This window comes from Buteo buteo, chromosome 2 (genome assembly GCF_964188355.1).
Source record: "Buteo buteo chromosome 2, bButBut1.hap1.1, whole genome shotgun sequence".
NCBI lineage: Eukaryota > Metazoa > Chordata > Aves > Accipitriformes > Accipitridae > Buteo > Buteo buteo.
The window spans coordinates 1,657,417-1,685,348 of NC_134172.1; the positions used below are offsets into that span (position 1 = coordinate 1,657,417).

The window sequence follows — 27,932 nt, forward strand, 5'->3', positions numbered from 1 at the left end:
AAGACACCACACCAGCCAGCCGGGAGATGAATTTCTCTTGGTTTTAATATAAAAAGGGTTAAGTGACAGTAAAAGTGCCCTTTTGGGGTGGGGACAGGGGTTGGTGTGCGCAGGGGGGAGAAGCAGTGCAGCAAAAACCCCGGGCACTTCCCCGGTGCGAGGGCAATGGGTGGGGAGCACAGCATGGTTTGCGGACACAGAAATGTGCCAGTACGTTATGAGGATCTTTAATGCATTTTGCAAAATTTTGGGGTTTTCCTTGAACTTGAGGACACAGGATCTACCAAGCATTGCACGGAGCCGATCACGCTCTCCCAGGAGCTTACATTCCCTGGGTGACCAGGGCTTGTTTCCCCAAAATTCATTATTTTTCTGTCACCTTACGGACACCAGCAGATCGGGGCCCGAAGATGGAGGTGCTGCAGCCTTGCTGAAGGGCCAGGTGCTCCCCTTTCTCTTTGGTTCATCCACAAAGTAAAAGCAAAGAAATCCCCAGGGAACGAAACCCAGGGAGCTCCAGCAGTGCGGCTGGGGGACATCCGAGTCCCCTGGGACCACCGTGCTGCTGAGCATCAGCTTGGGAGCCTGGGGGTCATCAACAGCCCCACCTTTAGCAGGTCTTGGAGCCGCTGCTCTTGCAAGTGTATTTGATCCAATATTCACATTCTTACGGATACGAAGCCCCAGCTGGGAGGGAGAAGGGACACAAGATGGGACAACGGCACGCCGGGAGAGCAGCCCCATGCTGATCAAAGCCTCCTCTGCGCAAGGTGACCATCAGAAGGACATGTCCTGGAGGAGAGAAGATGCTACGGGGTGGGAGATGAGAGGCAGGTCTGAGGCCATGGGAGCATGAGCTGCAGGATTCCTCCCCAGCAGCACTCGAGCCAGAGGGAAGTCGGGCAGAGAGATGGAAAAATAGGGCATGGACGTTCCCTTCGAAGGGACGGAGGCTGGTCCTTCTGCAAAGACCCCACTGCAGCTCCAGCTCAGTTATTTCTGCAATTCACGGCCCGAAAAGCAACTTCATTTTTATTCCAATGTTCGTGGGTGTTTTTTTTTTTTTTTTCTCTTTTCCTTTTTAAAGAGTCTTAGCAGCATGGAAACCCCAAATGAATTCCCCCTCCAGTGAACCCAGCAGCTGATATACATATACACGGAGGAAATAGATATATACTGACAAATCACATTTATAGTCAGATATGCTCATTATATATACCTAAAATATACATAGTACCTGAATATATAGACATCCACATATACACCCAAAGTTAAAATCCCAAGCAACGCTGGGATTCAGTTATGAACAAGTGTGGGGGTCTGGGTTTGGGGGCTGGGGTGAACATCCAGCTCCCCCTGGCTCGGTGCAAGGTGGGGGACAGGAGGGGCAGGCTCCGAGCCCCCTGAAACACTGGGATCGGGCAGGACGAAGGGTGAGATCCCCATCCCTTTGTCGCTGCCGGCGGGATTAGTGTCAAGTTCCTCCTGCCTGAGCAGGCAGGGGTGGCAGCAGCCTGTGCCTGCCTGCACCTGCCCGTCCCTGCCTGCCTGCCGGCCGCTTCAATGGCGGTGAAGAGGTATGGCTTTGCCGAAGGGTGGCACGGGAGGACACGGGCATGGAAGAGAGCCCCGGAGGGATGGCGGTTCGAATTCATGCAAGAGAAGCGCTGAAGAGCTGATGCAGGCAAGGGCGTCCCAGGCAGGGAGCTGCCGCGCTGCCTGCGTACCGCTTCACGGCAGGCAGCTGCTTCAGCCCGGTCACAGAAAGTTTCCCGGCACAAAACCAACCGCAAAGACCTTTCCCAGCGTAGCAAACCAGAAAATACCAAAAGGCGCAGATCTTGCCCATGCCACGGCTGCGCTGGCTCTGCCAACGCGCCATTTTCCCCCTGGCCCTTTGCAGGGATGCTCACCCCACATCCCTGCGTGGGATTTCTCTGTCTGTGCTGCCCAAAACAGCCTCGCTTGGGCAGCCGTCCCTCTTCCCGCCCCCAGGGACAGGGGGTCCCTGCATCAGCACAGCGGTGCGCTTCCAGCCCTGACAAATTCGAGACGTATTTTTCTTGCCTCTCCTGAAAAATCCTGGCCATGCTCTGCTCCAGCTGCCTCTTAAACATTGACTTTGAAAATTGATCAATATTTAATTTAAGGGACATCTTTATAATTAACACCTTGGCCTATTTCCCATTTTGAAATCCTGACTGTTGCTTAGTATCATTTATGTTCAGCCTTCTCCAGAGCTTGCTAAAATGATTCAATGGTTTAACCGACCAGTTTTCCTCTTCCTAGTTTCTCCATCATGTGGCTCTTGTGGAGAAGTTTTCCCCATCGAGCTGAAGAAAGCACAGCTCTGCTTCGAGAAGCCAGCGATGTCTTGTGTAAGAAGAACCTTAAAACACAGAGCCTGGATGCGGTCCGGGAACCGACACTGGTGGGTTTTTTCCATTTCAATAAGCCAGGTGAGAGCTGCCCATGCCCAGCAGCAAGCAACCACGACACCCAAACATCGTCACTGACCCAACCCTCGGGGTATCGGGGTCACTTTGCTGCTCATGGAAGGCGCAAATGTATTTTCAAAGTCATTAAAGTGGCCGTTTTTATGTTGCAATTAAACTTGCCCCCCCTCCCCCAGCCTACCACGGCACTTCCCAAAGGTGCAGCTGAGAGCAGACCGCAGGGCTATTTGGAAAACCAACGGCGAGAGGAAGGATTCGCTTAGCCACAGCTCCTAGCAAAGGCTAACGGGTGGCAGAGGGAGGCAGGCAGGCCCTTGCTCCACCAGCACGTAGACACATCGCGTTTCAACATGTTCGATCTTTCAGGAGCCTCAGCCCAAAAAGCCAAGGGTGGGGATTGTTTTGTCAAGTTTTGTGTGTGTGTGTGTGAATGACACTTGAGCACCTGGAAATGCACCTCTGCGGCTATCACATCATGAAACACTCTTTGAACCGCTCCCCGGATTGTCGTTGAAAAGACGGCCCCCCCAAACGCCTTCTTCTCAGATGGTCAGGAGGGGTATGCAGCCCACACCAACCCCTCCCTCGTGGCACACCATCGGGGCCATGAACGTCCAGCGGTTTGTCTCCGGGTCATACATTTCCACCGAGCTGAGGTTGGACTGTCCGTCGTAACCCCCCACAGCGTAGAGACGGCCACAGTTTGCAACAAGAGAGACGCGGCTCCTCCGGGTGTTCATAGGGACGATCAGGTACCACTGATCTGCCATGGAGCTGTAGACTTCGGCGATACTGAGGAAGCCCGAACCGTCGTAGCCTCCGCAGACAAACATCTTGCTGCCCAGTGAGGCTGCTCCGTGGCGGCACCGCTTGTTGAGCATGCTGGCGACCGGGTGCCAGGTGGCTGTGTGATGGTTGTAGTACTCCACCTGCAGTCACAGAGAGCACACGGCGTTAGGGGACCCTCACTCAGGACCCACCACGTGGCATGGATCACGCAGACTGTTTCAACACGCAACTGGAAGTCGACTGGGGAACTTGGGTTTTGTTTCTTGGTTTCATACCTTCGTATTTTGAATCGTTATTAAGCTTTTCTCACATCCTGGATCCCACCAGCCGTTGTGTTTCACCCCACTCCCTCTGACCTCAGCCCAGTAACTCATCAGTGAGCTGGAGCAGGTGAATGTGGGGAGAGACCATTCTCCCCACCTGATACGCTGCAGAGACCACAGCAAATTCAGCTTTGAAGATGCTCCCTCTACCTCTCTCCCCTTTCATCAGCTTCTGCACAGTACCAGTATCTGAGCCTCAGCACCAAAAGGATTGAGCACCCTTCAATTAAAAGTTCAACTGCCACAGGATTGCGTCTCGATTGCAATATGTTAATTTTCCTCATGCACACGAGATTGTACCGCTGCCCCAAAGCAGAACCAGTCAAAGCTCTGTCAGACCTAAGAGGTGCATGTCCAAGCTGTCCTTAATGATCCCCTAAGTGTTCCCTAACCTTAAGTGAGACTTCCTGCTCTCCCCACGCAGCAGATTTCAGCTGTAACAGTTCAAACTCTCGTTTCTCATGTTGGACGACCACCACTCCTGACACAGTTCAAGCTTACATCCTGCACCCTGCGGCAAAGGGTAGGGTTTCTTCCCTTCCTCTGCGCAGTAACCTCTGCCGCTTTCAGAAGAGGCTGGCATCTCCTCCCTGTATGTTTGTAGAAGGGCTATCTGGCACCTCAGGGAGAGAAAAAACCCAGACAACCACCATTTTTTATCCCTTGCATTTCTAGGGAGACCAATAGATGGAACCCTTCTGCAAGGGCTCCAGCACTGCTCCAAACTCGTCATGCTCAGGAATGTGCTTAGACAAGCAGATTTGTAGTTCTTGGCTCTGGGGTACTCCAAGCTGCAGACAACAGCCTGCCCCTGACCTGCTGAGCAAGGCAGAAATAGTTATTGCTGCTCCCAACAAACCCTTTATTATAAATTTCTGAGAGCGGTGCATTGGTAACAGAACCAATTCAGAGACAGCTCCCCGCGCTCTCGCTCCTGAGTGGTTCAACAAGCCTTTTCTGTTCCACATCAGGTTTTTCTTTACAGAACAGGCAGAAAACTGAAATGCAGGGCAGGTGGAAGAGGGCAAGCTGGCCTTGTACCACCAACTCCCCCTGCTGCGAAGCTTGTTTCAGAGATAATCTGCTTCTGAAACCAAAGCCATCAAACAGGGACAGAAAGCAAAGGTAAAAGCCTGACATCTGGGATACTTCCCAGCTCAAAGGTACAGGGATGCAATGATAAAATGATTTTAAAAGTGAAGGAAGCGGGGAGACAACAAACTGCAGCAGCTCAATCCTTTTGGTGCCGGGGAACAAGAACAGCACTTCCAGTCCAGTTCCCAGTGGGTACCTGGCTAGCTCATTTCTTCCTGAGCAAGAAGGGTGGCCCTGGAAATGAAAGAATTTGGTGGTGCAAACACTTAAGGCACTTTGGGTGCACAGGGAAAGGGCACAGAGCCTTCCTAGCCCCATCCTGACCTTTTGGCTACCTGCAGTAGATTAATTTCTGCACAAGGCTTGCAGAAAGCCACACCCTGCAGACTTACGCTGTTGAAGATCTGGAGACCATCGTGCCCTCCTGATACGTAGATCCGGCCCTCGAAGACGGTGACTCCAGCGGCGCTGCGGTTGGAGCTCATGGGGGTCACCACTGTCCACCTTGCCGGGAGAGGGGAGAGGTTAGCAAGGGTTCTGCAGGCATGGCACATACACAGCCCATAGATTATTTCAACTCTATCGGATTTTCTAGGACTGGGTTCCAGTCATTCTCCTTTCACCGCCTATTTAAACCATGGTTTTGTTCACTTGCATCCAGGTAAACTCTTGTGAGGAGGGATGCTGCTCTGCTGTCAGGATACAAAGGCTTTCCCACATTGTTCGCTGGGTTCCTTTTACAGCCCAGACGGCCAGCGATGCCACGGCACGGCACTACCCTAGCAGCAAACAGATGGATAAGCTGTAGGGCCTGAAGAGCTCTTACTTGTTTGTTTCTGGAGAATAGGACTCCACGGAGTTGAGGGATGAGTTTCCATCATATCCTCCACATACGTAGATCTGGCCATCCAGCACCACTGTTCCCATGGCACTGCAACAAAGAGCAGGACCCTGTGAGATGGCCGTAGGTGCTTCCACACCATCCATAACACAGTAAATCTGCACAGCCTGCCTTGCCCACTGCCTGCCGTCACCTCCTTCGCCCCACCAAACCTCCTCCTCTTCCCCTGGCTTCACCTCCAGGCTGCTCAACCGCTCAATCCCACCTGAGCACTGGGTCTCACAGGTCACAAAAGATGCTTGCAGCATGAGCACACCCCAGTTTTATGATCAAAGGAACTAAATCAAAGCACACGGAGATCATAGGTCAAAATCCCAGCAATTCTGGCTTCCCATGAAGGATCTGCCCACTGCTGCTGGTCAGAGATAACTCTGGCGAGGGACATCGCTGCACAGCCTCAGGAGATGCACTAGTTGATGTCAAATGTAAAGCTTGTTAAACCAAGGTGCTCACTGACCCTGTCATTACGCCTTGTTAACCACGTATTTGGCTCACAAAGGCTATCAAACGGGATGCTTCAGACAGGAGACTAGAATCCCACCTTGAAAATGTAGGCATCAAAGCTTCTTATAAAAGCTTGGGAACACAACCCTCAGCGATAAAACCCCAGTACTACAGCTGGAACCGAGCAGTTTGTACAATAACTGACATTTTCCTCCACACAAGAGCATCCAACACCCATTCTGCTTGGCTTCAAGGCAGAACAACCCAATCATGGAAGAGCAACTGCCTCTCAGTGTGGGAAAAGCTCCCAGGAACCTCATTGCTACAGAAAAAAATGAGCTTTTCCACTACAAATTGGAGCCTTGTACCCAGGATTTCATGTATTGAGCTGCTTGCAGTGTGCTCTTCCCAATGATCAATGTCTCAGACCACAAAAAAACCAAGTCAAACAATGCATTATGGTAAAGAAGTGCTGCAAAGCTTGCAGAAAAGCAAACAATTTAACAAGTATTAGTGACAGGGCATGAGCGCAAAGGAAACTGCAGCAGAAACCCTAGATGCCAGGAATATGTTTAAACATGGAAGCAGCCACTGCGTTATGGTGGGGAGGACAGGATGACCACACAACTTAATAGGTGGGTTTTCAAAATAACGCAGGGTAAGCTCCCAAACCCAACCACAAAGTGGCCCCTAGGCCGGTCAGGAAGCATGCAGCTCTGTTCATCAAGCACAAACACCTTCTGCTTAGCTGTAAGCTCCTCTCCCTGGACAATAAAAATACTCCTCTCCTTCCTAGCTGTGATTCACTTATGCTTTCTGGTAGGGAAAGAAGATGCCAGCACTGGACAGAGATGGTAAAATGGGTTTATTTGACTCCTAGCAGTACAGGAGTTTCCTACACGGTGCTTGCCAGTGCTTCACCCACCATCTAGCATCACAACATGAAGAAATGGGGCTCTGACCACCTCCTTTGGGACTTCAGTTCAAACTCTCTTTTAGTTTGATTTCACTCCTTGATGCCACCAAAACTGAGAGATCTCTGTAGCTTAGAGCCCACGCTGCTGGTCAGCTGCTTTTTACTTACCGAGGTCTTAATGGCTTTCCTTGTAAATCAATGCTGTGTGCACAGGTATAACTTTGTTGAGCTGCTGAACAGTTTTCCCCTCTTACCAGCAAGCAGTGCCCAGAATCAGCACAACTTGCCTGCCCCAAATGTGGCCAGGCACATCCCATCTGCTTCCATACTGCTCCACTCCTCCTTTTTCTTTTGCTCCTTCCCCACACATGAAATTCTCATTCGGCATCCACCACCACCCAACACCTCTAACTTTCCTACAACCTCACATTTTTTTTCCCATTCCTGCTCCAAAGGTCCCCTTCCCACTGAGCGAGCTGAACATACCTTCGCTTACTGTTCATACTTTCTACTTTGGACCAGGAATCCATCTCCGGGTTGTAAACCTCCACAGTGCTCAGCCTCAGCTGACCGTCATAGCCGCCGATGGCATAGAGCAGTCCGTTCACCACTGCGACCCCGACTCGGCTCCGGGCCGTCGTCATCGGCTGGCACTTCTCCCACCGGTTGGCAATGGGATCAAAGACTTCCACCACATTCAGCGAGTCACCTGCATAAAAATTTGCTACTCAAATTAAAAGAGGGAGATCTGATAAAACACTGTTTTAGCAAGCTTGCCAGTAGCAGAGGCATGCGAGGGATAAGTGGTCGCTGCTCTGACACCAAAGATGGGGCTGACACAGGGACTTTGCCTGCTCTTCTCCGGGAAAACGGCCAGGATCTCACACATCCTATTCTGAGCTCTCACATATCCTAGTCCAGCCTCCCTGCTCCCATATCAGGGTCAAGTCAGAGGCATTTCCCAGCCACATTTCTATTCTAATGAGAGCCTGCTCTGAAAAATTCATATAAACTGCACTCTGCAAAGCAAAAGGATTGTAGTGTTTCAGAGCTTGTCCGTGCTCTGTACTAAAAGACTTGACAAGTCCTTGGCTGTGGAAGCGGGACCTCTTACAACCTCACAGGGGCAGCAGAGACCTGCAATGTCACATCTGTCGGTGTCGCTGCTTCCAGTGAACACAGCTTCTCTACAGGATAAATCAGCCGTGTTGCGGTGTGCCTGGGGTGTGAAGCCCACGAGGCAGTGCCCAGCATACACTCGCTATTCAGATCCTACATCCCAGGTTAACGAGGTTGGTTGAGGCTCCAGCCAATAGTTTTGTGAACACTTTCTGTCCCCTTTTTACACTGTGGCTAGGCTTATGCAAGCGCATTGTGTCTGCACGTGTGATCCCACAACCCCAACAACGTCACCTAGATACTTCCAAGTTTTGCTTATTGCTATCGGCAAGGACACCACCCTCAAAATGCTGATTCTTTAAGATATGCAATAGTACTGTCCTAAATAAACCTGATGTAGACAGTTTTTAGCTGGAAGATGTTAAACTATGGGCATAGCCACCTTTAGCATTTCACTGGAAGGGTCAAAGTGCTACACAGAGGAGGAGAAACTGCTCAACACTTGACATGAGGGAAGTTCATGATCCCATTGTCCCACCCAGCTCTCTCCACTGCAGGGAGCAGATATGCAAGGTACCTGCTGAGTTAAGTCCTCCAACAGCATAAATCAATCCTGCGATCGATGTACAGCACCGAGGACGTGTCTTGAATGCTGGGAGGTGTGGCCGGCGCTCTGGCATGAGGTGATAATCTTTTGCCTCATCAACTAGATCCCTGAAATCAAAGCCAAATAATTACAGAGCTTTGCTGATATGATGAAATCTGACTGTCTTAAGTCAGATGAAGATTTAAGCAACAGACTTTCCCCCTCCCATGGCCAATACTTCTAGAAGGCAATGTGGCCCTGCTGTCACATTAAAATTGGGGAAGGTGCTTTGGTTTTTTTGCTATGTGAGGTGCTCTGTCCACACAAAGAGAGAATTTCATTCTCCAAGACTGCTAAACCACATTCCTGCTACCTCCACCCCACTGAGGGCCACCATCCACTGGGTGACTTTCTAACCGCATATCCAAGCCTCACCTGCATTTGTGGCAGCAGCGGACCAGGTCATCTTGTTGCACACGGTCAGTGAGAAACTGAGGTCGACAAAGGGGTAGGCGGATTTTGGACAGGAGCTCGGGTAGGAACGACTCTCTCTGGTCTCGGTCATACCGTATCCAAGCTAATGCAGCTTCAAATACCTGCCAGAAGAAAGACATGGGAAGTTGGAGTTTTGGGATTTTTTTTTTTTTTTCACATTCCTATTGCTGCCAGTTGTCCAATGGAAAAGAAACCACATATTGACAACAATCTTCCCCTGGTCTCAGATGACACGGTTTCATGACTGAATGGCAATGATCTACAGCGCACCAGAGGGCTCTCCTGTTGTGTGATGCTCAGGTGGATTGGCTTTGGCATTGCTTTCTCTGCCTCCGACTTAGTCTGCAATAATACTGACCTATTGTCCCATGGGACGACATGTTTAGTATGAACATTTGCAGGGAGATGAGGCAGTGGGGAACAGAATTTTCTTAGGGGAGGTGGGACAGAATGCAAAACCTTGGTTATGTAGTGTCAAAAATCAGCAAACTGGGGAAGAAGAAAAGAGAATGGTTGTGCTCTGTGAAAAACCAGAAGACAGTTTTGATGAGAGGGATCCATCAGTTAACTTTGGATAACTACACAGTAGATGTCTAGAGCTGAGCTGGCCTCTCTAGGCTTCCTTCACAGACACTGGAGAGGCAGACCTCTTCAAAGCACCGTTCACCTGCCCTGTTTTGGATGACTCCAGATTACAAAAGAAGCCTGGTGACTAGTTTAGTTGCAGACACGTACTCCTTGTTTCACAGGACTTTCACAGTTAAAGCCTGGGCTCGGCTGTCCTACACTCTTGCGCTTACATCCAGATGACTACATCCAAGTCCTGTCACTGTAACCCAAGGCAGAGCTCCCACTGAGCACAGCGTCCCCACCAGTCATACTGATCAGGGGTCGCATTCCAAAACCAACATCACACACTGCAGCCTCATCTCTGTTTACAGGTTCAGCTCAGGGAGATCACAAACCCACAGCAGTCTCCCAGAACCTGCAGGAGAACTGGTCACTGTGGTCACAGCCACCACCTCGCAGGATAGCTGCCCTCTAAACCAGATCACACGCTCACTTTGGGTGGTCTTTTATTGTAACCTGTGGTGGTGGAGAAAAGTCCAGCAGTACCATTGACCAGAACAAAATTATGAAGTCCTTCTTTTACAGTGGAGATCCAGAGTCTCTCATATCATCTCTCCTGAGGCTTTCAGTGCAAAAGTACCTCTTCAACAGTACCATGGTGAGCTTAAGCCCCCCCCCCACTTACTTCCACTCTACAAGGTGCGTTATGATGAGCAGATATGCTGCACTGCACTAAAATACTGCCATTTCTGAAGAGGGGGCTGGCAGATGCCAGGGCATGAGGAAATGTCACCAGGGACAGACTCTTTGGACTCCTACCTGCTCCACAAAAGATCCACTTGGGAAGAACAGCAAGAGACAAATTTGTGGTACGATATAGCAACGTGGCTGGAATGTGAAGCAGGTTGCCCTTGCTCCCCATTTCAGAGGCATTTCAGACAGCCTGATTATCAAAGCACTCTCTTACCCTACATGGAGATAGCTGTAGGTCTGCTTTTCATTTGTCACCTCCTTAGTAACCTCCTCAGAAAGAGCAGGACAGATTTCCTGGCTCAAGGACAGGTTCTGTTTCTCCTGCAGACTGTCAGCCCAGCACCGATAGATTCTCAAGGCTGTTGAAATGTCCAAAGGTTGCTCAGCACTGCTTTCTGTTTTTTTCTAGGGACAAGCCAGTCTAAAGGAGCCTCTTGATGGCAAACTCAGTGGAACGTTTGTTATAAAATGCTGCAGCACTCACAGCAAACTCTTTACACCTCAAAAGCACTCCTTTGGACTTGAACGTGAGCTCTGTGAGGAAGGGCTCCCTGCTACTGCCCACACCCTCAGCCTCTCTTCCTTAGGACCAGCAACTTACTGACAGTAAGGGGCACAGCTGGAGGTCCTCAGGACCCAACAGGTTCCACTTCTGTCACCGATGAATCAAAACACCTTAAAACAATGTTTTGCTAAATCTACAGTCTGAGAAACTCTACCAGGCATTTCTCAGAGCAAGGTAACATTGGCAGCACAGACAAGAACTGGGGCTCAGGGAGTCATCATAGCTCTGCCTAGCACTGTGCCAGGACATCTCAGCTTCAATCAGACCAGGAATAGGGTCATATCCCATTCCACTCTCAAGCAACCAAAAAACCCCTCCAAAGGAAAAACTACCTCTGCTGAGACCTACACCAGGCACACACCTGCTCTTCAGACTTCACGTTGAGCTCATCCCTAGAAACGAGCTCCAGGACATCTTCAAAAGGCAGTGCCAGGAACTCTTCAGACATGGATACCTCCACGAAGTGCTGATGAATGAAGCTGTTGGCAGCATCATAAAGCACCGCACACATCATCGTCTCTGCAAACTGCCGCACTCCCAGACAGTTCTTCGGGTGAAGCCTGGGAAAGAGGAGAAGAGGAGAGCAAAAGTAATGTCAGTTTAATGAAAGGATAGAAAGAATTACAAACAGGTTCAGTGAAGCAATACAAGCCTCAGAGAATATGTGATGCAGTGAAAGCCACAGCTGTGTCCTCTTCAACAATGGCACGTTCCAGCTCACTGATGAACATATCTACATAGAGATCTGAAGCTGAACCCACAGCAGAGCCAGAGGATGGAAACCACAACTTAAAACTCTCCCCTCTGACCTGGCTGAGGAGCCACTGGACAGACTCAGCTGGCTCTATGTGAAGGCTGCAGGCTGTCAGTTGAGGGGAAGCAAGAGGCTCTGCACAGCAATCCCTCCCTCCCACATCTTGGGGTGCCTGGGCTGTGCATCTAGCACCTTTTTTTTTTTTTTTTTTCTAACTCCAGTATTGGACAAAGCTGGATTGAAGCACATTGTGCAAATACCAACCATCAGTCACTGTTTTTCATCTTACGTGTTTTCTAAGTACTACAGAACAGCATCTATTACGGCTTCATAAAGCCATTTCCTGCGATTAAGGAGGCTTTATCACCAAAGATGCTTTTGTAGTTGGAAGTTAGACAGTGAGAAGTACCTCTGCAGATCCAAGCCTCTCTCCAGAACAGCCAAACAGCCACTGCATAAAGCTGCTCAGTGGCATGGAGAAGATGGAGAAGATGGTATTTGCCACAACCATGTGCCCTACAGAAAAAGTTAAGTGTCCTGGACACTCCTGACCAAACAAGAAGCCCTGCCCGATACAGGCATGTCACCATTCAACACAAGCTGATACTTGTGTTTTGTGGCATTAATCATCAGATACTAAATTAAATGCTACCTACATGGGGAATATACCTTGGACTCTGATGGTGTCAGTGTCTAATGGTCTGCAAAAACCAGGCCCAGCTGTTGTCCGGATGCACGTAAGGATGTGACATCGCTTGTGTCCACTTCGGGGAAAGCAGCCTCAGTTACTGCTCTATGCTGTGCTAAGAGCAAATACGTAGCACTGATGGGGGGGGACTTACACACAAGGATGACTCTCAGGGCTCGCACTGGGCTTGGTTAGAGCACTAGGGACCTGTCTGTGCACAGGGGCCTAAAAATATCCCAAATCTTAATTCCATTTAAGAATGAGAGCTCAGCATGCATGTTGCAGCTCTTCAGCATGGTCAGAGTCCACTAATTTTCTGGTTATTAAACGAAGTGACAGCTGCACACTCAAATCCAGGACTTGGGACACCTAGTTGCTCCTGGTAGATTTGGGAGAACTGTGGCAGCTAAATCTCAGAAAGTCACCTCGCTTAATCTAGATATAGATACAACCATCTAAAGCTAGCAGACACTAAAAAAACAATGCAACCCATCTCTTTCCAGCTTGGTGTCATATCCAGTACCTCAAATAAAATGTTTTTGCAAGAAAAATGAATACTCTGCAATCTTATAAAACTTAATTTTAAACAAACTGCAGAAACTCAGGATGCACAGGGGACTGAAAAATGAGACATCTTAAACACAGAGGAAAAACATTTTTTCTCCCCAACCCATGGTTTTAGGATACCTCTATTTAGAGGTAAAGAAAAATAACTCTCTGAGATGTTCCATTTATTTGGAAGGTATGTTTAATATCACGCCATGGAATACACTGAACAGCTGCAGAGAAACTAAGCTGGGGAAGGGAGGGAGAATTCAACACGTAAGACTCCCTGGCACGATCTGAAGATGCGTGTGGTACGTTTCCAAAGAACAGCCCAGCTTTTCTGCTTCCAGATCATGCTGCTGGAACAATCTTACAGCCAAACACCAGCGAGGGAATTGAAAAACCTGGGACCAATTTAAGGCTCTGCCACAGCTTCCTGTCCAGCTCCTTGGCTAAGTCCCTTTGTTCCTCCCCTCCTACACATGCAGCAGCAGAAAGGGTAATTACTGCAAGGATGGGTTTGTTAGCGGCAGAAGCAGTCACGCAATAGTTATGGGTAACCAGCTAGTTAACTCTGAAAAAGGGAAATGTTCACTCAGTTTTGCTCTAGCTATTAATTCCCACGGCTGGCCAAGGCCTGTTATCGTGCGCCAGCTGTAGCATCTCATAAACCAGATAAGTCCTTTTATAGGCAACGAGAATGGCGAGTCTTGGGAGATGCAGACCTCCTTATCATGCTGGCAGGAGACATCCCACTTCCTCCCAAGCCAGGCACAGATGAATAAAACCTTGCTGCTGTTAGGGAGCACTAAGCATAGCTGAAAGACAACCCCTTACCTCTCTCTGAGGAAAGTGCAGCAAGCGTCTTTGATGTTCTGCAGCTGAAGGAAACTTGCCCCCATCAGCAGAGACTGGACATTCTGCTGATCTATTGCCAGGTGACCGTTGTAGGCAAAGTTGATCAGAGCCTCAAGTGCACTAAACAAGGGGGAGAAAGGGCAGAATTTATTAACAATTAACCTAGCAGGGGACACTACTAAAAGAAAAACCTTTTCTAGCACCATTCGCACAGAGGGTAGGCTTTCAAGCCTTGCACACAGAATGCCAAGGCCTGCAGAGCACTCGCTGTCCCTCTGGATATCCTCATTTGTGTGCCTTGGGACACTACCTGGGATCCATCCCCTGCATGACAATCTCATCCTGCTTGCACTCCATCATGTCGTTGGTGAACATGGCGTGGAAATACGGGATAGAAGCTGCCAGCACGATCCGGTGAGCACTGAATTTATGGTCCCCTACCTAAAGAGAGAAAAGGGGAAGGAGGGAAGATCAGCACCATCCACCACCAACTGCACAGTCCAGATGATTCACTGTAGCATGCTTCGCCAGTCCACCAGTAACCGAGGGCCAAAAGTCGGATAATTTCCATTTGCAAACAGGACAGCAGCCTGTCTTTTAAATTCAAACTTTTGAATCAAGTTTTCCAGCCTCGTAAGCTGCCATGAGTGGTCAACCAGGTAAAGACAAAGCAGTATTACAGCCCAAGAGTGGGTGGTCTCCAGACTGCTAACGGAGAACGACCAGCTCCACAGAACCACATTTTTAGATGAATCAATTTGGTATTCAACTGCATGCACATGTTTCAAACCCAGATCTGCTTCCCCCAGCAGCTGCTCGGGGCAGAAAATGCTCACCCATGGCCCCATTTCAGGTAACACACTGCCCCTAACAGCTGGCAATCACTGATCCCACATCACCCATCTGATCTCGGGACACCCTAAGCACAGCTGCGAAGGCTCAACCCGAGTTCTGGACCACAATTGTTCTGCAGAACTAAAAGCTGGGTGATGTGGCTGCCTGTTTCCTTTTCCTTAGCTCTTCCTCTGAACCGATGACCAGCTTACAGGTTAAATCCCATGCACTTTTCTTCTCGGGCACCCATCACGTATCTTCAGCTTATGCTCAGAGCCATTCACCTTCACTATAACCTAGAGGCTCATATGAGCTCATCTTCTTTAAATCTCTGCAGGTTCACTTTCACCAGCTCTGCTATACCTGCTCACATTTATATCCTCTGAAGAGCCTTTCTGATCCATACAGAGCAAGGCTTGGAAGGGGCTTCTTGCATCTCTGATTCCACTTCTGACTCCTGCAGATGCTATACAATATTTTACCTTCTTCTGAATTACATAGGTCTTTGCTCTAATTACTTCTCTCTGTTGGTTCAGAGCTTTTTTCCCCTAATTTCCAGGCTAATCTGACTCACACCAGCCTATGCCAATCCGAGCTTGTGCAGAACTGCCCTTTTTCCCCACTTAAGCAAGATTTTCCCATTTGAGCTTTGTTTTGCTGGGACAAACAAGCTGGCACAGCAGGTCCTCTACTCTCCAGGTCATCCCAGAAGCCCTTCTCTTCTCCTCTGCACTCCTCTACAAAAAGCTTCATCACCCTTTCATGTCTAGGCAGCTTATTAACAAAAATGTTGTTTGCATTCAGGGTTTTCATGATTCCCAACAGTGCCTTGCCTCTCCTTCTAGGCCCAGAGCTCTCACACCCAGTAAATACAACTTGCTGGGAGTTTAGAGAGCAAAATCCCTGACACATGAAAAAAAGAGAGGAATTGGGCTCAACACAAGATGCATAAGCAAGCGGGATTTTTTTTTTTCCTTTTTAAACAAAAGCATACTCAACTGCCACAAATGCTGTTACAAGATTTTTTTAAAACCAGCTTGACCACCCAGCTGCTCGCTGTGCGTGCCTGCCTGCACGACGACTGGGAATCACAAACATTTAGCGTGTGGTCAGCTCACGGCCCTGTGTGCCTCAGGTGCAGGGACAAGTCTGCTTTGCCTGAGCTTCTCAATTTAAAATAGTGCTGCAAACATCCAGTCGAACTGCTTCCAAGACTTGCTCCAGCCTGGCAATGGCAGGACTACTTTTGGAGAGCCTCTGTCCTGGTCAGCTTGGGTGTGCCTGAACCCCTGCCCATGCTGTTCACAGTGCCTGGACAAACCCCACTGTCCTGGATTTTGTAGGGTTCCCAATGCCCAGAGCAAGAGCAAGTGAAATGGTATGGACTATTACAGCTCATGGAAAAAAACCTCACATATATACTTGTACAGTGACTTGTTAGCTCAAGATGGGTAAAGGTCAGTATCAATCTCTTCTACTAACCCAAATCCACATGTAAAACATCCCAGAGGCTCTAAGACTTGAGAGCTGTGCCACAAATACCAGCAAATACTCTGCTGCTCTGTTCCCTTCTCTGCTACCTCAGTCATTAATTTATCTCATGCTTTACCTCCACCTCCTGTGCCGGCATCGAGCAGAAGGAGATGAGCACCTGAGACAGCCGAGCAGGAGCCAGACTGTGGTGGGGATAGAGGCAGGAATAAGAGGGCTTGCTTGGCAGATGAGGGCTAAGATGATGTTCCGAGAGGGAGAGGGAAGAAGCAGAAACAAATAAGGTAATCAAAGCAAGAGGATGGATATTTTGTAGCAGCAAGCTGGTAAGGACAAGCATGGAAATTAAGACAGCAGCTCTACCGGTGCTACAGCAGCAAATGCTGGACCACAGTACAGGCACAGCCCGTGCTCCCTCAACGTGCAAAATCATCAGCAGCTTCCTTGTAGGCACACAGTAGGACGGGGCGTATCTGGCAAAAGGAGTCGAGACTGCTAGGACTCACAAAGGAGCCCACAGTCAAAGAGGGGACTGAGCTCAAGGCCACAAGTGCTAGCCCTGTTTAAGTAACTAACATTTGTGGAGCAGGGTTCCCCACCCTGCCTTTACACAGCCTCTTGGAAGCGAGCGCAAACTCTGGCCTGGCCTCTCTAACGCAAGAGGTTTAAAAATACTTATAAAATACACCAAGTTTAATGAGAAAAGCCCATAAGAGGAAGGAAGCGATTCAAGAACCTGTGCACCCCTGAAAGCTGACAAAACCTCACTGTGTCCACGGCTGTGGGGTTTTAATTTCCTCACTCCGCACGGCTAACCGCCAGGTCGAGCACGTGCGCACATGAACAACTTTGCTTCTGTTCGTCTCTCCATGTAAGCCAGTGACCAAGGTGCTGCTCGTGAGAGAAGCAAAAGAGGTACAGGATTAAGATGGGTAAATAAGGAGACTTGGATGCTAAAGCTCTTTGTTTGGGACTTCTCACTGGGGAAAGGTTTATGTATGACCAGCCGCAACCTGGTTGACCGCGATGACTAACTCGCTGCTCAGCCCGTCCACGTTCGAGCCCCGAGGCTCAGAAACACTGGACCTGCTCGGCAAGCTCCGGCGCTTCCCGGCCCATTCCTACCCTGTGGATGAAGCCACTCCATCAGCCGTGCCTGCAGCAGCTGCTCCTGACCCAGCCCACTGACGGGAGGAATAAACACCAGCGAAGCTAACGAAACAGGTCTCATTATTGACATACCTTAATGCTGTATCTCTCGTGCAGTGCACGCCAGCCTGGGATGTCTGGCACAGACCTGGCAGAAGCTGCAGGAGGACTCTGGTAGCTTGGAGGCAGGACCTGGCCTGTCCTTGTTACTTCCCCAGCTCCTTGCTGCCACATGCGGAGCAAGGTCGAAGTGTTACCAGCATCGTTTCGGAGCTGGGGGACAGACACTGCTGCTAAAGCAAGAGATACATGCCCATAGATGAAGCCTGCAGCACAAGACAGATCTGTTCCTTGGTCAAGGGCAAAGGGCTGATTAAAAACTCCAGGCTATTTTCTTTCATGCAAGATGCAATTCTTCAAAATTTATTTATTTAATTTATTTTGCTGGAAATGTTTTCAACTACAGGGCAGAGGACTGCAGTGCTGGGAGTCACTGACCAGGAGCTGGTCTGGAGTACCCAGCTTCTGCAGGGAAACCCCTTCCCAGGTGTCTCAAATGTCCCAAAACACAGGAAAGCCCCATTTTTGCTTTCGACGTTTTTCTGGCTTGAAACAAGGTGAAAGAACAAGGCCTCATATCTCTCAAATTTTGAAAGACATTGTGTTGCCTGGAAGGAAGTCAGTCCAACTGCAATACTTACTTTAGTTTAATATATCTCTTAACTACAAGATGTGTTTGGAAAAGCACTCCCATGCAGGCAGTGCAGAATGTGGTTGAGTGTGCAAGAAAAACATTTTCGTTTAATTTCATTTCCACCCAAACACAAGTTGCCAAAAATCACAGCTATTCAAATGTCATTTCACCTTTTTAAAAATAAAAAGTAGTACTAAAATTGAATAGGCACCTATTAAAATGATACCTTCAAATGCATACAGCGATCCTCTAGTTATAACCAAAGTTAACCTTATAACTAAAGCTAATACCAATTTCAACAGCAAGGCTCTATTTACTCAAAACAAACAAACCTACAGTGTTACCCAACAATGAGAAAAAGCCCTCTGTTTCAGAAAATAACTGTAAAGTACAAAAGCAACACTAGCTTTAAATTAATTTTTAAAATAGATTTAGTTTTAAAATGGATCTGTGTGTTGGATAGCCATCTACGCCATGGTTAAATTCACTGATTTCAGTCGCTGGGATTTATCCAGTCAGCTGTGCCCCAGGATTTCCCAACCTTTGAAGAGCTCACCAGCACAGCTCACAATTCCCTCTCCCTCTCTGTCAAGCACAAAGTCAATCGGCGCTTCCCATGTCCTTTGCCAGTGCTGCATTTCTCCACGTGCCATCGTGCTGTCACTCTGGGCAGTGATGAAGGACCAGGGCACGTAGACAGCCACCAGTAATGTCACCGCTGAACCAGACAAATACCATCTGCAATGACCTGCCCTTATTCTTCCCAGGAGTTCAACGCTGCAGCTCCAGACTTCTGCGTCCTGCTCGCAGCACGAGCCTGTTTGGGGTTTTTTTTGACCTTGCCTCTCTGACAGATGCATATATTAAACTGCATCTCCACTGCCTGCATTTCTCCTTAGGAAAGGCAGAAAGGGATCAAAGCACAAGAGATGCTTTAGGCTCCAAGTCCAAACACAACAGATTTTAGCACTGTCCAACAGTCCGTGCAGAACTGAAGCTTTCCACTGTGCTCCAGTTTCAGGGATGCATCGCCATGATCTCACCCCACAATGGGCTGTCACCAAATGACCTTATTATAAATAATATGCCTGGTTATTGCAAAAGCAATCTTTTATAGTCATTCAGCAAGATTCCTGCTGGGTTAATGAGAGCTGTATCATCACAGGGATGAAATACCTTGTGTCTGGGTAGCACCACCCTTCCGGCTCCAAGCCGCTCAGCAACTGCAAGGGACAGGATTGTTCCCCTGGTGCGGTACTCACCCTTCGTTAAGGGAAGGGTTTCACCTTGGGGAATGCCCCATTTAAAAGATTAACTGTACCATGGATACCCTGCACAGGTAAGGCAGGGTTTGAACTAACCGGAGTTCATTTTGGTTACCTGCAGGGAGAAACCTCAGCTCCCCACGCAGGGCTGGACCTCCTGCCCAGCTCGGTCCCCATCTATACATGGGGTACAGCTGGACGGCGCAGATGGAGCCATGTAGTTCACAACTGCTTCCCTTGCACTGGTGCTAAAGCTCGCCCGACCTTGCCGTTCAGGGAAATAAAACAGAAATAAGCTGTACAAAAACAGGGAATAATTTTCTGCTGTTGTAGCAGGGGAAGGGGGAGGACCGGGACTGACCCCTGTCAGCAGTGAGATCCATGGAGCTGTATCAGCAAAGAGCTGATCCACGCTGCGATTGCCACCAGCTGAACGGAAACTATTTCCTGGTACCGGACAAGACAAAACTTGCGGTTCCTTTTTTTTTTTGAAAACTTGCTCCTGTAATGATAGAGGGCCCTCAGGGAGATTTATAAATTGGGATCTCTGGTCTAGAAGCTATCGTTATGTTCATACCATCAGTGCTTAACGGCAAGTTCTGAAGGAACAACTGAATTTCTTGCTGCAAGCGAAGGACAATACCTGTTTTTCCTGTAGAAATGAAAAATACTTCTGAGGATGAGCACACAGCACATGTCCCCTCAATTCATCCTTGCGTCTTCTGTTTCAAAAAGTGCTCCCTATCCCCACAGCCAAATGATCTCCCTTTCTTATGACCAAATAAATATGCTTTCCTATGCCTGATGGACTCACGCCACAGTCACATAAGTCTAACAAGAAAGTAAAAAAGAGCTCATGCTATTTTTTATATCATTCCACACTACCATTGACAAGTTTCCCCTTGCTCAAAATCCATCACAGCCCTGCCCACTAATTCCAGAAGTACCAGCAGAACATAAAAAAATACAGAAAAATCTTTGTCTGGTTGCGAAAAAAACCATTTTTGTCCTCACTAAGTGTGGCTGGCAGGGACAGACTGCTCAGTTCCTGTTTTGATTCTACAGAGCAGCTCATACTTGGCCATGCAGCCTTTGGAACTGGCTGCCCTTTCCATTCGTATTCAAGAGTTGTCTCAAATGAATGATCTTCCTTTTTATTTTATTTTTGTATTCATATACTGCTGCATACACCCCAGGACTGAGGTGTCCAGAGGGCAGGATGCCACCAACCTAGAGAGCTGGCATCTCCAACAGCGGCAGCTCCCTGCCGGCAGCAGGATTTTATTGCCTACCTAGTGTCATGGAGCAAACTGCCCAGAAACGTCTGTAAGCTGGGATGTCACTCAGTATTTGGACTCCCTCGCTCTGTGTCATCATGGGACGTGCGTCTAAACCAGTCTCGGTTGAGGATTTCAGCTTTCAGCTGAAGGTGAAAGCCCTCATTTGCAAGAATAGACTGTTTAGGGGCAATACCCACGATGTTAGAGAAATCAGGTGCTCCTGGTGAGTTAAACACAAATCAGTGCATTTATCTTTTGCTTTCTGAGCCTGGAGTTCAGGACTAGTCTCCAGGCACAAATGAAATCACCACAAACTTAATCATATCCACATCACCAAGACAGAATTAGCTATTTATACAAGGACCAAAAAGAGAAATACCCCAGGAATGCCACATCAGTAAGCTCACTGGGAAGAGGCTTGAGGATAAGCCCTTCAGGTAGGACTGTCATCCCTTTCATAGTCTGAGCAAAACACCTTACCTTTCAGAAGATTTCCACCTTTATGCAAGGATGTGCTATTTTACAATATGTAATTTTAGGTGCCTTTCTTTTAAGGCAAAAAAATACTGTTTACCAGAAACAAGAACAGAACCGCTGCTTGCAAAGCATCCTTTCTGACCACAAATATCACAGAACTCCCTTTCAACATGTTCTCTAACTGGGTAATAAAAGACATGCTCTCCCTTACACTCCCACGTCCACAAAATGTTAACAAGTTCCAGAGTACAACGAAGCTTTCTCCATAGAAAAATGCTGTAGGTGTAATAAAGGCATCTATTGTTTTCACGACATCATTACCCTGCATAGCTGAGAAGTCTCTCGAGTTCTCTGCTGCAAGGATCTTCTCCCCCCCCCCCATCTTTCCTAACACGACGTTGGCATTCAAGTCACAGAGAGGCCATAGTAGAAATTAAGTTAGTGTCCAAGCCATCGTAGCAAAGTTTTGCTAGGCAGAAGATAATGGAACAGCAAAGTTTAAGAAATCTTGTATCAAAATTCAGGCATTGAAATAAATACCCTTCCTCCCCACCCACCCCTTCCCACCCAAATAGTAGCTGGATGAGACATGAAAGAGTTTTGATCAAACTCAGCATGTGCAAAACCAAGAGATTGATGCCATTAAGTCAGGCATCTTTCTGGTCTAGGCTAACTAGAGCCCTGCTGGTATAATGGTAACTAATTGCTTTGAACTAGAAAAGACATCCCTTTTGCATGTACAATAAACACATGTTCCCAGATAATTTACTTCCAGCTCAGAGGAGCTGAACAGCTTTGCTGGATCCCAGTTCCTCCACTTCCCATGGGGACAGGGGAAAGGAAGCATCCTGGGGAATCACCTCCTGCTCCTAACTGGGCAAGAAATACCTGCCAGTGCCCCTGCCAGGCACCAGGTTAAATACCCAGGTTGCTGAAGCCCATCTGAAACTGTGGGACAACTTTTGCTTTAAGGAAAGCAAATAAAAAACAGTGCAAGTGGGTTTGGAAGTCAGACAGTAAGGCCTTCTTGCCATGCTCAAAGAAACAGAGTAAAAAGCTTAGTGCAGAAATGTGTGGTTTCTGCTAACGCTTCAGGTTTAATGTCTTCATAAAGCACTAAAAATACTCGTCTTTTACATAAGGGGAACAGCAGTGACGCTAGCTGAGACCTCGAGTGAAAAACCAAGTCCAATCATAATCCAAAGTAGCTCGCTACTGCTGTATGACAAGATTTAAATAAGGTCCTTAACCTAAAGGTCTCACGTGCATAACAGATTATCTGTTTTTTAAATCCATCGGCTCCTCAAATAAAAAGATATTCCCTCTCCCACCAAGCTCATTCTCTTTAAAGAATCTCACAAACATGCTCACACATCTGCAGAGCAGCCAGGCACAGGGTTTTCAAGGACCTTGCTGAAATTACGCACACAGCCTAAGCTGTCTGGAATTCCACTTATCTGCCACGGCGGGACAAAGGGAGGCTCCTCCACCTCTGCGTCTGCTTGGCAGCAGCAGCTCTCTCGGGTTCATCTGCCTGAGTCTGGGGGGTTTCAAGTTAACAGTCTGCTTTGGAAAAACTGTGATTAGAAGGAGAGAAAAGCCAACAGGACTATCACCTGTCAGTCCAATTCGGATTGTACATGAAACAAATAATATAACCTCTCCACAGCTTGGAAGTATTTTAACTTGCCAGGCTTGCATTATTTTTTAAAGAGACTTTTCTAATTAGTCTTGGAGTTAGTCATGGAAATATGGCATTCGAGCGATTCAAAACCAAACAAGGAGCAGCAACAATAAGAAGAGCTCACATTAACTTCGCTCTTTGAGGATTCAGAAAGGCACAAACCTTCTCTTTTTTGACCAAGGTTTAGCCAAGATTGCTGGAGGTGCCAGCCTGGTACTTGGTTCTCTGGCTCCGACTGCAGCAAGCAGGAGCTATAAAACCCCCAAATTTATCAACGAAGAAATAGGACCAGTATTGCTTCCCTGTTTTATGGAGCGGTACAGTCCACAGGCTTCCAGCAAGCTGCTGATGTGTCCCCAGAGAGCACTTGTACCTTGGCCTAAAGCAGAGATGCAAACTCCAGAAAACAAAGCTACCCAAGCAGCTTTCACCTCAAGAGGATATTTGTCTTCAAAACACAATGCTCAGGAAGAACACAAACACGGAGTAGCTTCTTTTCTACAATTAAAAAGCAGATCAGGATCTCCAGATCACGGAATAATCCCCCCAAATACCTGCACTCGTCAGTGAACTGACATTTTTCACATTTTTGCAGCATTTATTTGTGAGCTCTAAAATGCTTTGAGAACACAGACACATAGAAAAAAAGACTGCAAATCCACTGTAAAATAAGTGGGAAGGGTTCTGCTGTGCTATTGTGCACAGGAAACCAAAGCAATGAGGGCCCAAATCTTTAATGCACAGCTTTTCTCATCCAGTGAGCTTAGTAAGAAGCTAATGAATTTCTACCAATAAGGTAAAATTAATGGCAGTGCTGATAGTAGAAATAACTGAAGACTCCTAGCTCATTTTTAGACAGAAAGCGATGCTAAGGGTGAAATGCTCTTGGGAAGAAAGAGCTCCAGGGAGAAGTGGAGTAGTGCCTGGACTGGAGCATGACAGCACTGCACACAAAGAAGCCAGAAAACCCAAAAGTCTCCTAACACGAAGACAGCCTGAAAGAAAAGGCTTTATATCCAGTTTCTGGGGGAAAACAGGTAGACGCAGAAATCAAACCTCACTGATTTAATCTGAAAAACCCAGCTGTCAGTAACTGTGAAAACATCTGACACATAGTAGGTGGCACCCAGAGGAGATCTCCCTACAGCAGGTTCTGCTCCATAGCCAGAGATGCTAAGATCATTAAATTTGAACCCATCCCTCACACGTATATAAATTTTGCCATTCACAGCCCATTTCAAGCCTGAGGAATCTGGACAATTCAAACTTCAGTCCATCACTGGAAACGCCAGTTTGGTCCCAGATGCTGGGTATGGAGAGGTGCATGGAGAACAGCTGCTTCTCTGCTGGTTTTGCAGGACGCCCTGATTTCAGGGTTTACTATCACACTTCGAAGTGTATAGTCCAAAACTGAAAACTAGTCAGGTTAAACTGGCAAACAGGTTTTGTTGTTGGTTTTTTTTTTTAACCAGACAAGGCCATGCTGAGACACAACCTAGCAATCCGGAGAGAAGAAAGCAGTAGCAGAAATTTGGCTTTAGTAAGCAAAAATCCTACTTTCACCAAAGGAAAATGAACTAACCACAGAATAAGGTGTGCCTCCTTGCTACCCTCCTCCCTCCAGTTTATTCACATTTGTTTCTACCAAACCATCCTAAAATTATTCTTTAAGTAAACACTTCAGAGTCACTAAAGGGAGATTGAAAGGACAGATGCCTGTGATGGAACATCTTCAAGAGGAGCTCTGACCTGCAGCTATTTAAGAGACAGGAATAGAAAAGGACTTTTCAAATCTGTAGGCTCGACCATCCGTGCAGGAAAGGAGCTTTGGCTCTCAATGAACACATCCTAAGCTGCTGGAAAGACACGCAGCTCACTTACTGCCCCGTGAAACTTCGTTTTCACATGGGCAATCAGGAGAAGCAGTGACAGATTTCCCTAAGCTGAGTTTGAATAATCGGAGCTCCAAGGGAGCCAGTCAAATCAGCACTTCTTGCTTTTAATCGCATCTAAACCCAGCTGCTGTACGCTGCTGAGGCAGCACCGTCTCCCGCAGAGCAGCGTGAACTGCAGCAAGACAGTTTCTGAGAAAGAACATATTCTGCCCCTCCTATTTACTGAATGAATGCTTGCCTGGCTTTATGAGGGGAATAATTAAAACAAACAAATGAGAGTACCGACACTTCCTAACAATTTTAGGCCTGTTTGTACAGCAAACATTTCTCTGGGCCAGGAGAATCATTTACAGCCATTGACCCCAACGACGATATCAGTAAAGAGGCCACTAAAAACCTGAACTGTGCTGCAACAACGCTGCTTGCTCCTGTTTCAGCCATGAGCCTGAATGCTGGTCACATCAGGAAAAATCCAACTTCTGGCCCAAAGTGGTGTTTGGCAGCTTTTTTTCTTTATAGATGTGACAGCCTAAAAGCACTAGGATTGAAAAAAAGGGCAACTCACTTCAGTGATGCGACACACATCAGGACTATGGTTTCCTTCAGGTATGGACTTTCAATGCTTCTCAGTGCTTTTGCTACCTTCATTTTGGGTAAGAAGTATTCAAACACCAGCCCTGCTAAAAAACCCACTTCGCAGGCTTCTTCTGCATGGCACTGGATTTACAGCTTCACCAACGCATGTGGAAAGTGTTCCTGAGCAAGGTCAGGGAAGAGCACGTTTTGCGTCAGCTGTGTCGAAGGTGGCTAACTGATTCAAAGCCACCTCCAAAGTCCAGCTAAGAAAAATTACTTCTTAAACATTCAGCAGCTAGAGAAGACACCCTGTACTGAACAACAGGGAGGAAATGCTTGGCTTGGATTCAGCACGCTGCATTAATTCAATCGCCACGGGACACACGGGCACTGAGAAATCTGATGTCAAGAGGCAGAAGCAGCAAAGAGGTGGGATATTTTGACATGGTGACTCAATACAACAAGAGGAATCAAAGAATGAAGCACTTTGGATACCGAGGCTGCGTGTCTACGAGGGAAAGCTGGACTGTTTGAACTAACACGGAAACACACTGTCAGCCCTCTGCCAAATGAATTGGTCATTGCTGGGATCTCTCTTCAGTACAATAAAGAATTAACCAGGCAGTGGAGAAAGTTAAGACTCATTATAAGAATGACAGAGCCATCTTTCTTAATATATTTTCAACCTTTGTAGGGATGAAAGGCTCTGCACTCTCCCAGATAGCAATAGTCCCTGGAAGAGAAAATGATAAAAGGAAAAAAGAAAGCAGGGCCAACATGGTACCCTCATCCATAAAGCTGCCCAGCATTGTCAGGGCACTCATTCTGACGGCTGGACTGGAGAGCTCCTTCAGCCCTCAAGACTTTAAAAGTTTTCCCACTCTGCCACAGAAGATGTACAAAGTGAGATAAGCAAGATGTAAAAAGCACTTTGCTGTGGTAAATCTACAGGGATGGAAACTTATTCAGAAGAGTTTTGCAGAACAATGGTCAGGCACTTATTTGAGATAAGGCTGGGGTCATATACCTCGTCGCTATTGTCTCCCTCCAGACCGTGCAGAGCAGCCCAACTCCAGCAACAGGACCCACAGCTGGTTCACTATCGTGATTCCAGAGCTGTGGGACTCGCAGGACCTGAGAATCTTCTTCTGCAACACAAAGCCACCTCAATAATACAAAATTTAATTCTAATAAAACTGTGTTCTCCATCACAAACCACTTTTGTCACAGAATTCCCCCAGGTTACGTTACAGACAATCGCAAATTCCACGTCTTAGAAGGTACAACCTCCGCCAAAGAGGATCAGTGCACAGCCATGCTCTTCACAATGAGCATTTCACCCTGCGAAGCAGTCCCTCTTTCTAGAGGCTAGAGCTGATCTACAGGGATGAAGCAGCCCTGCATAGCCCAGGGGTGCACCCCAATCACGCGTTCTGCGGTCTCCACAACAGGCACAACGCTTGCCAGCTCCCTCTTCGGCAGCGGGAGGTAGGTGAAAAGTTTCAGCATGAGTAGGCTGGGAAACACCTTCACGTTTAATTAAACTTCAGTGTTAATTCTGGAATGACTCAACCGATCCTAGGAGTTGCATGTCGCACCCACCCCACAACAAAATCCTCTGCCCGTGAGCTCCCAGTCTGAAGGACTCTGGCATCTCCTGCCCAGCGCTGGCCACGGGCCACTCTCAAAGCCCTTCCAGCCCACCCCCCCAGAGCCAGGCATACAATCCTGAGGATTTACCAAGGTTATAGATTATTTCTTTGATGTAAGAAAGTGGATATTCTTAAAAGATAGAGGTTTCCTAGGGAAAAGGACTCTTCTCCCATGGGTTGGAGCAGAGGTTGGTCCATAAACCTGCACCAACCCCATCCACAGCGTCACCTCCCAAACCACTCCTCAGTGCCGGGACCAGCACTGAAATGTGGCAGGGGGGCCTGGGGTGCCCCATTTTCTCCCAAAACAAGACATTTTATTAAATCACCCTGCCTGGCAGCTGGAAAACCCACGACGGTCCCAAGGGAGATGGAGGCTCCATCTCCTACCCCGTTCCCCGGGCTGAGGCACAGCGTCGGGGTGTCACCGGAACGTCCCTGCGCCCACCCTGGCCTGGAGGTGCTCGGCACCCCTCTCACCCCCAAGGGACCCTCACAGACCTCCCCCTCCAGGGCTGGGGAGGCCCAACACCCCCTTACACCCCGCTGAGGGGGCTGGGGGGTGTGTGTGTGTGTCTCAACACCGCCCTTCTCCGCTGCCAAAAACCATGGGGAGGGGGGACCCTCAGCTCCCCCTTCTCCCCAGCAAAGGGGCTGGGGGGGGCCCTCAGCTCCTCCCTTATCCCCCACCAAAGGGGCCCCTCAGTCCCCCCCACCTCAAAGGGACCCTCACCTCCCTGCCTTGTCCCCTCACCAAAGGCACCCGAGGGGACCCCAGCTGCCTCCTTCTCCCAGGCAAAGGGACCGGAGGGTCCCCCACCATCCCCTCAGGGATCGGGGGGTCCCTCAGCCTCCCCCCTCCGCCCCCCGGGGCCGGCCCGGGCCGCACCTTGAGGGTCACATCGCAGAGCTTGCCCTGCCGCCGGATCTCGCCCATCACGCCGTAGCCGCGGCTGGGCAAATCGCCCACCGAGAAGTGAACCAAGTCCTCAGGGTCCAGCTCCGGCTCGGCCACCGCCGCCGCCGCCGTCGTCTCCAGCATCTTCCCGACCGCTCCCGCCGCTCCCCGCCTCGCTT

At 48.4% G+C, this 27,932-nt stretch overlaps 1 protein-coding gene across 2 annotated transcripts; it reads right to left on the reverse strand.

The window, feature by feature from the left end:
- Positions 1-33: 33 nt before the first annotated feature.
- KLHL18 (kelch like family member 18) lies at positions 34-27,928 on the reverse strand. 2 transcript variants are annotated; one of them, XM_075043580.1, is made up of 10 exons: positions 27,745-27,928; positions 14,169-14,299; positions 13,838-13,978; positions 11,374-11,572; positions 9,065-9,225; positions 8,621-8,757; positions 7,411-7,633; positions 5,490-5,594; positions 5,056-5,167; positions 34-3,385 (listed from the first exon to the last, which is right to left on the reverse strand). In XM_075043580.1, exons 1-10 carry the CDS (start codon positions 27,895-27,897, stop codon positions 2,999-3,001), a joined length of 1,749 nt encoding a protein of 582 aa, XP_074899681.1. In that variant the 5' UTR covers positions 27,898-27,928; the 3' UTR covers positions 34-2,998. The 2 variants fall into 2 exon arrangements, with proteins under 2 accessions (XP_074899681.1, XP_074899672.1); XM_075043571.1 differs by having other exon boundaries at positions 7,411-7,648.
- Positions 27,929-27,932: the final 4 nt, after the last annotated feature.

What these genes read in the sequence shown, in the direction of transcription:
- KLHL18 (XM_075043571.1), bottom strand. Translation starts at nt 27,897, where the DNA reads ATGCTGGAGACGACGGCGGCGGCGGCGGTGGCCGAGCCGGAGCTGGAC. An exon ending in TCTGCGATGTGACCCTCAAG is followed by an intron (nt 14,300 to 27,744) that starts GTGCGGCCCGGG and finishes TTCTCTCTTTAG; the next exon opens with GTAGGGGACCATAAATTCAG. An exon ending in TGCACTTTCCTCAGAGAGAG is followed by an intron (nt 11,573 to 13,837) that starts GTAAGGGGTTGT and finishes CCTCTTTCCCAG; the next exon opens with GCTTCACCCGAAGAACTGTC.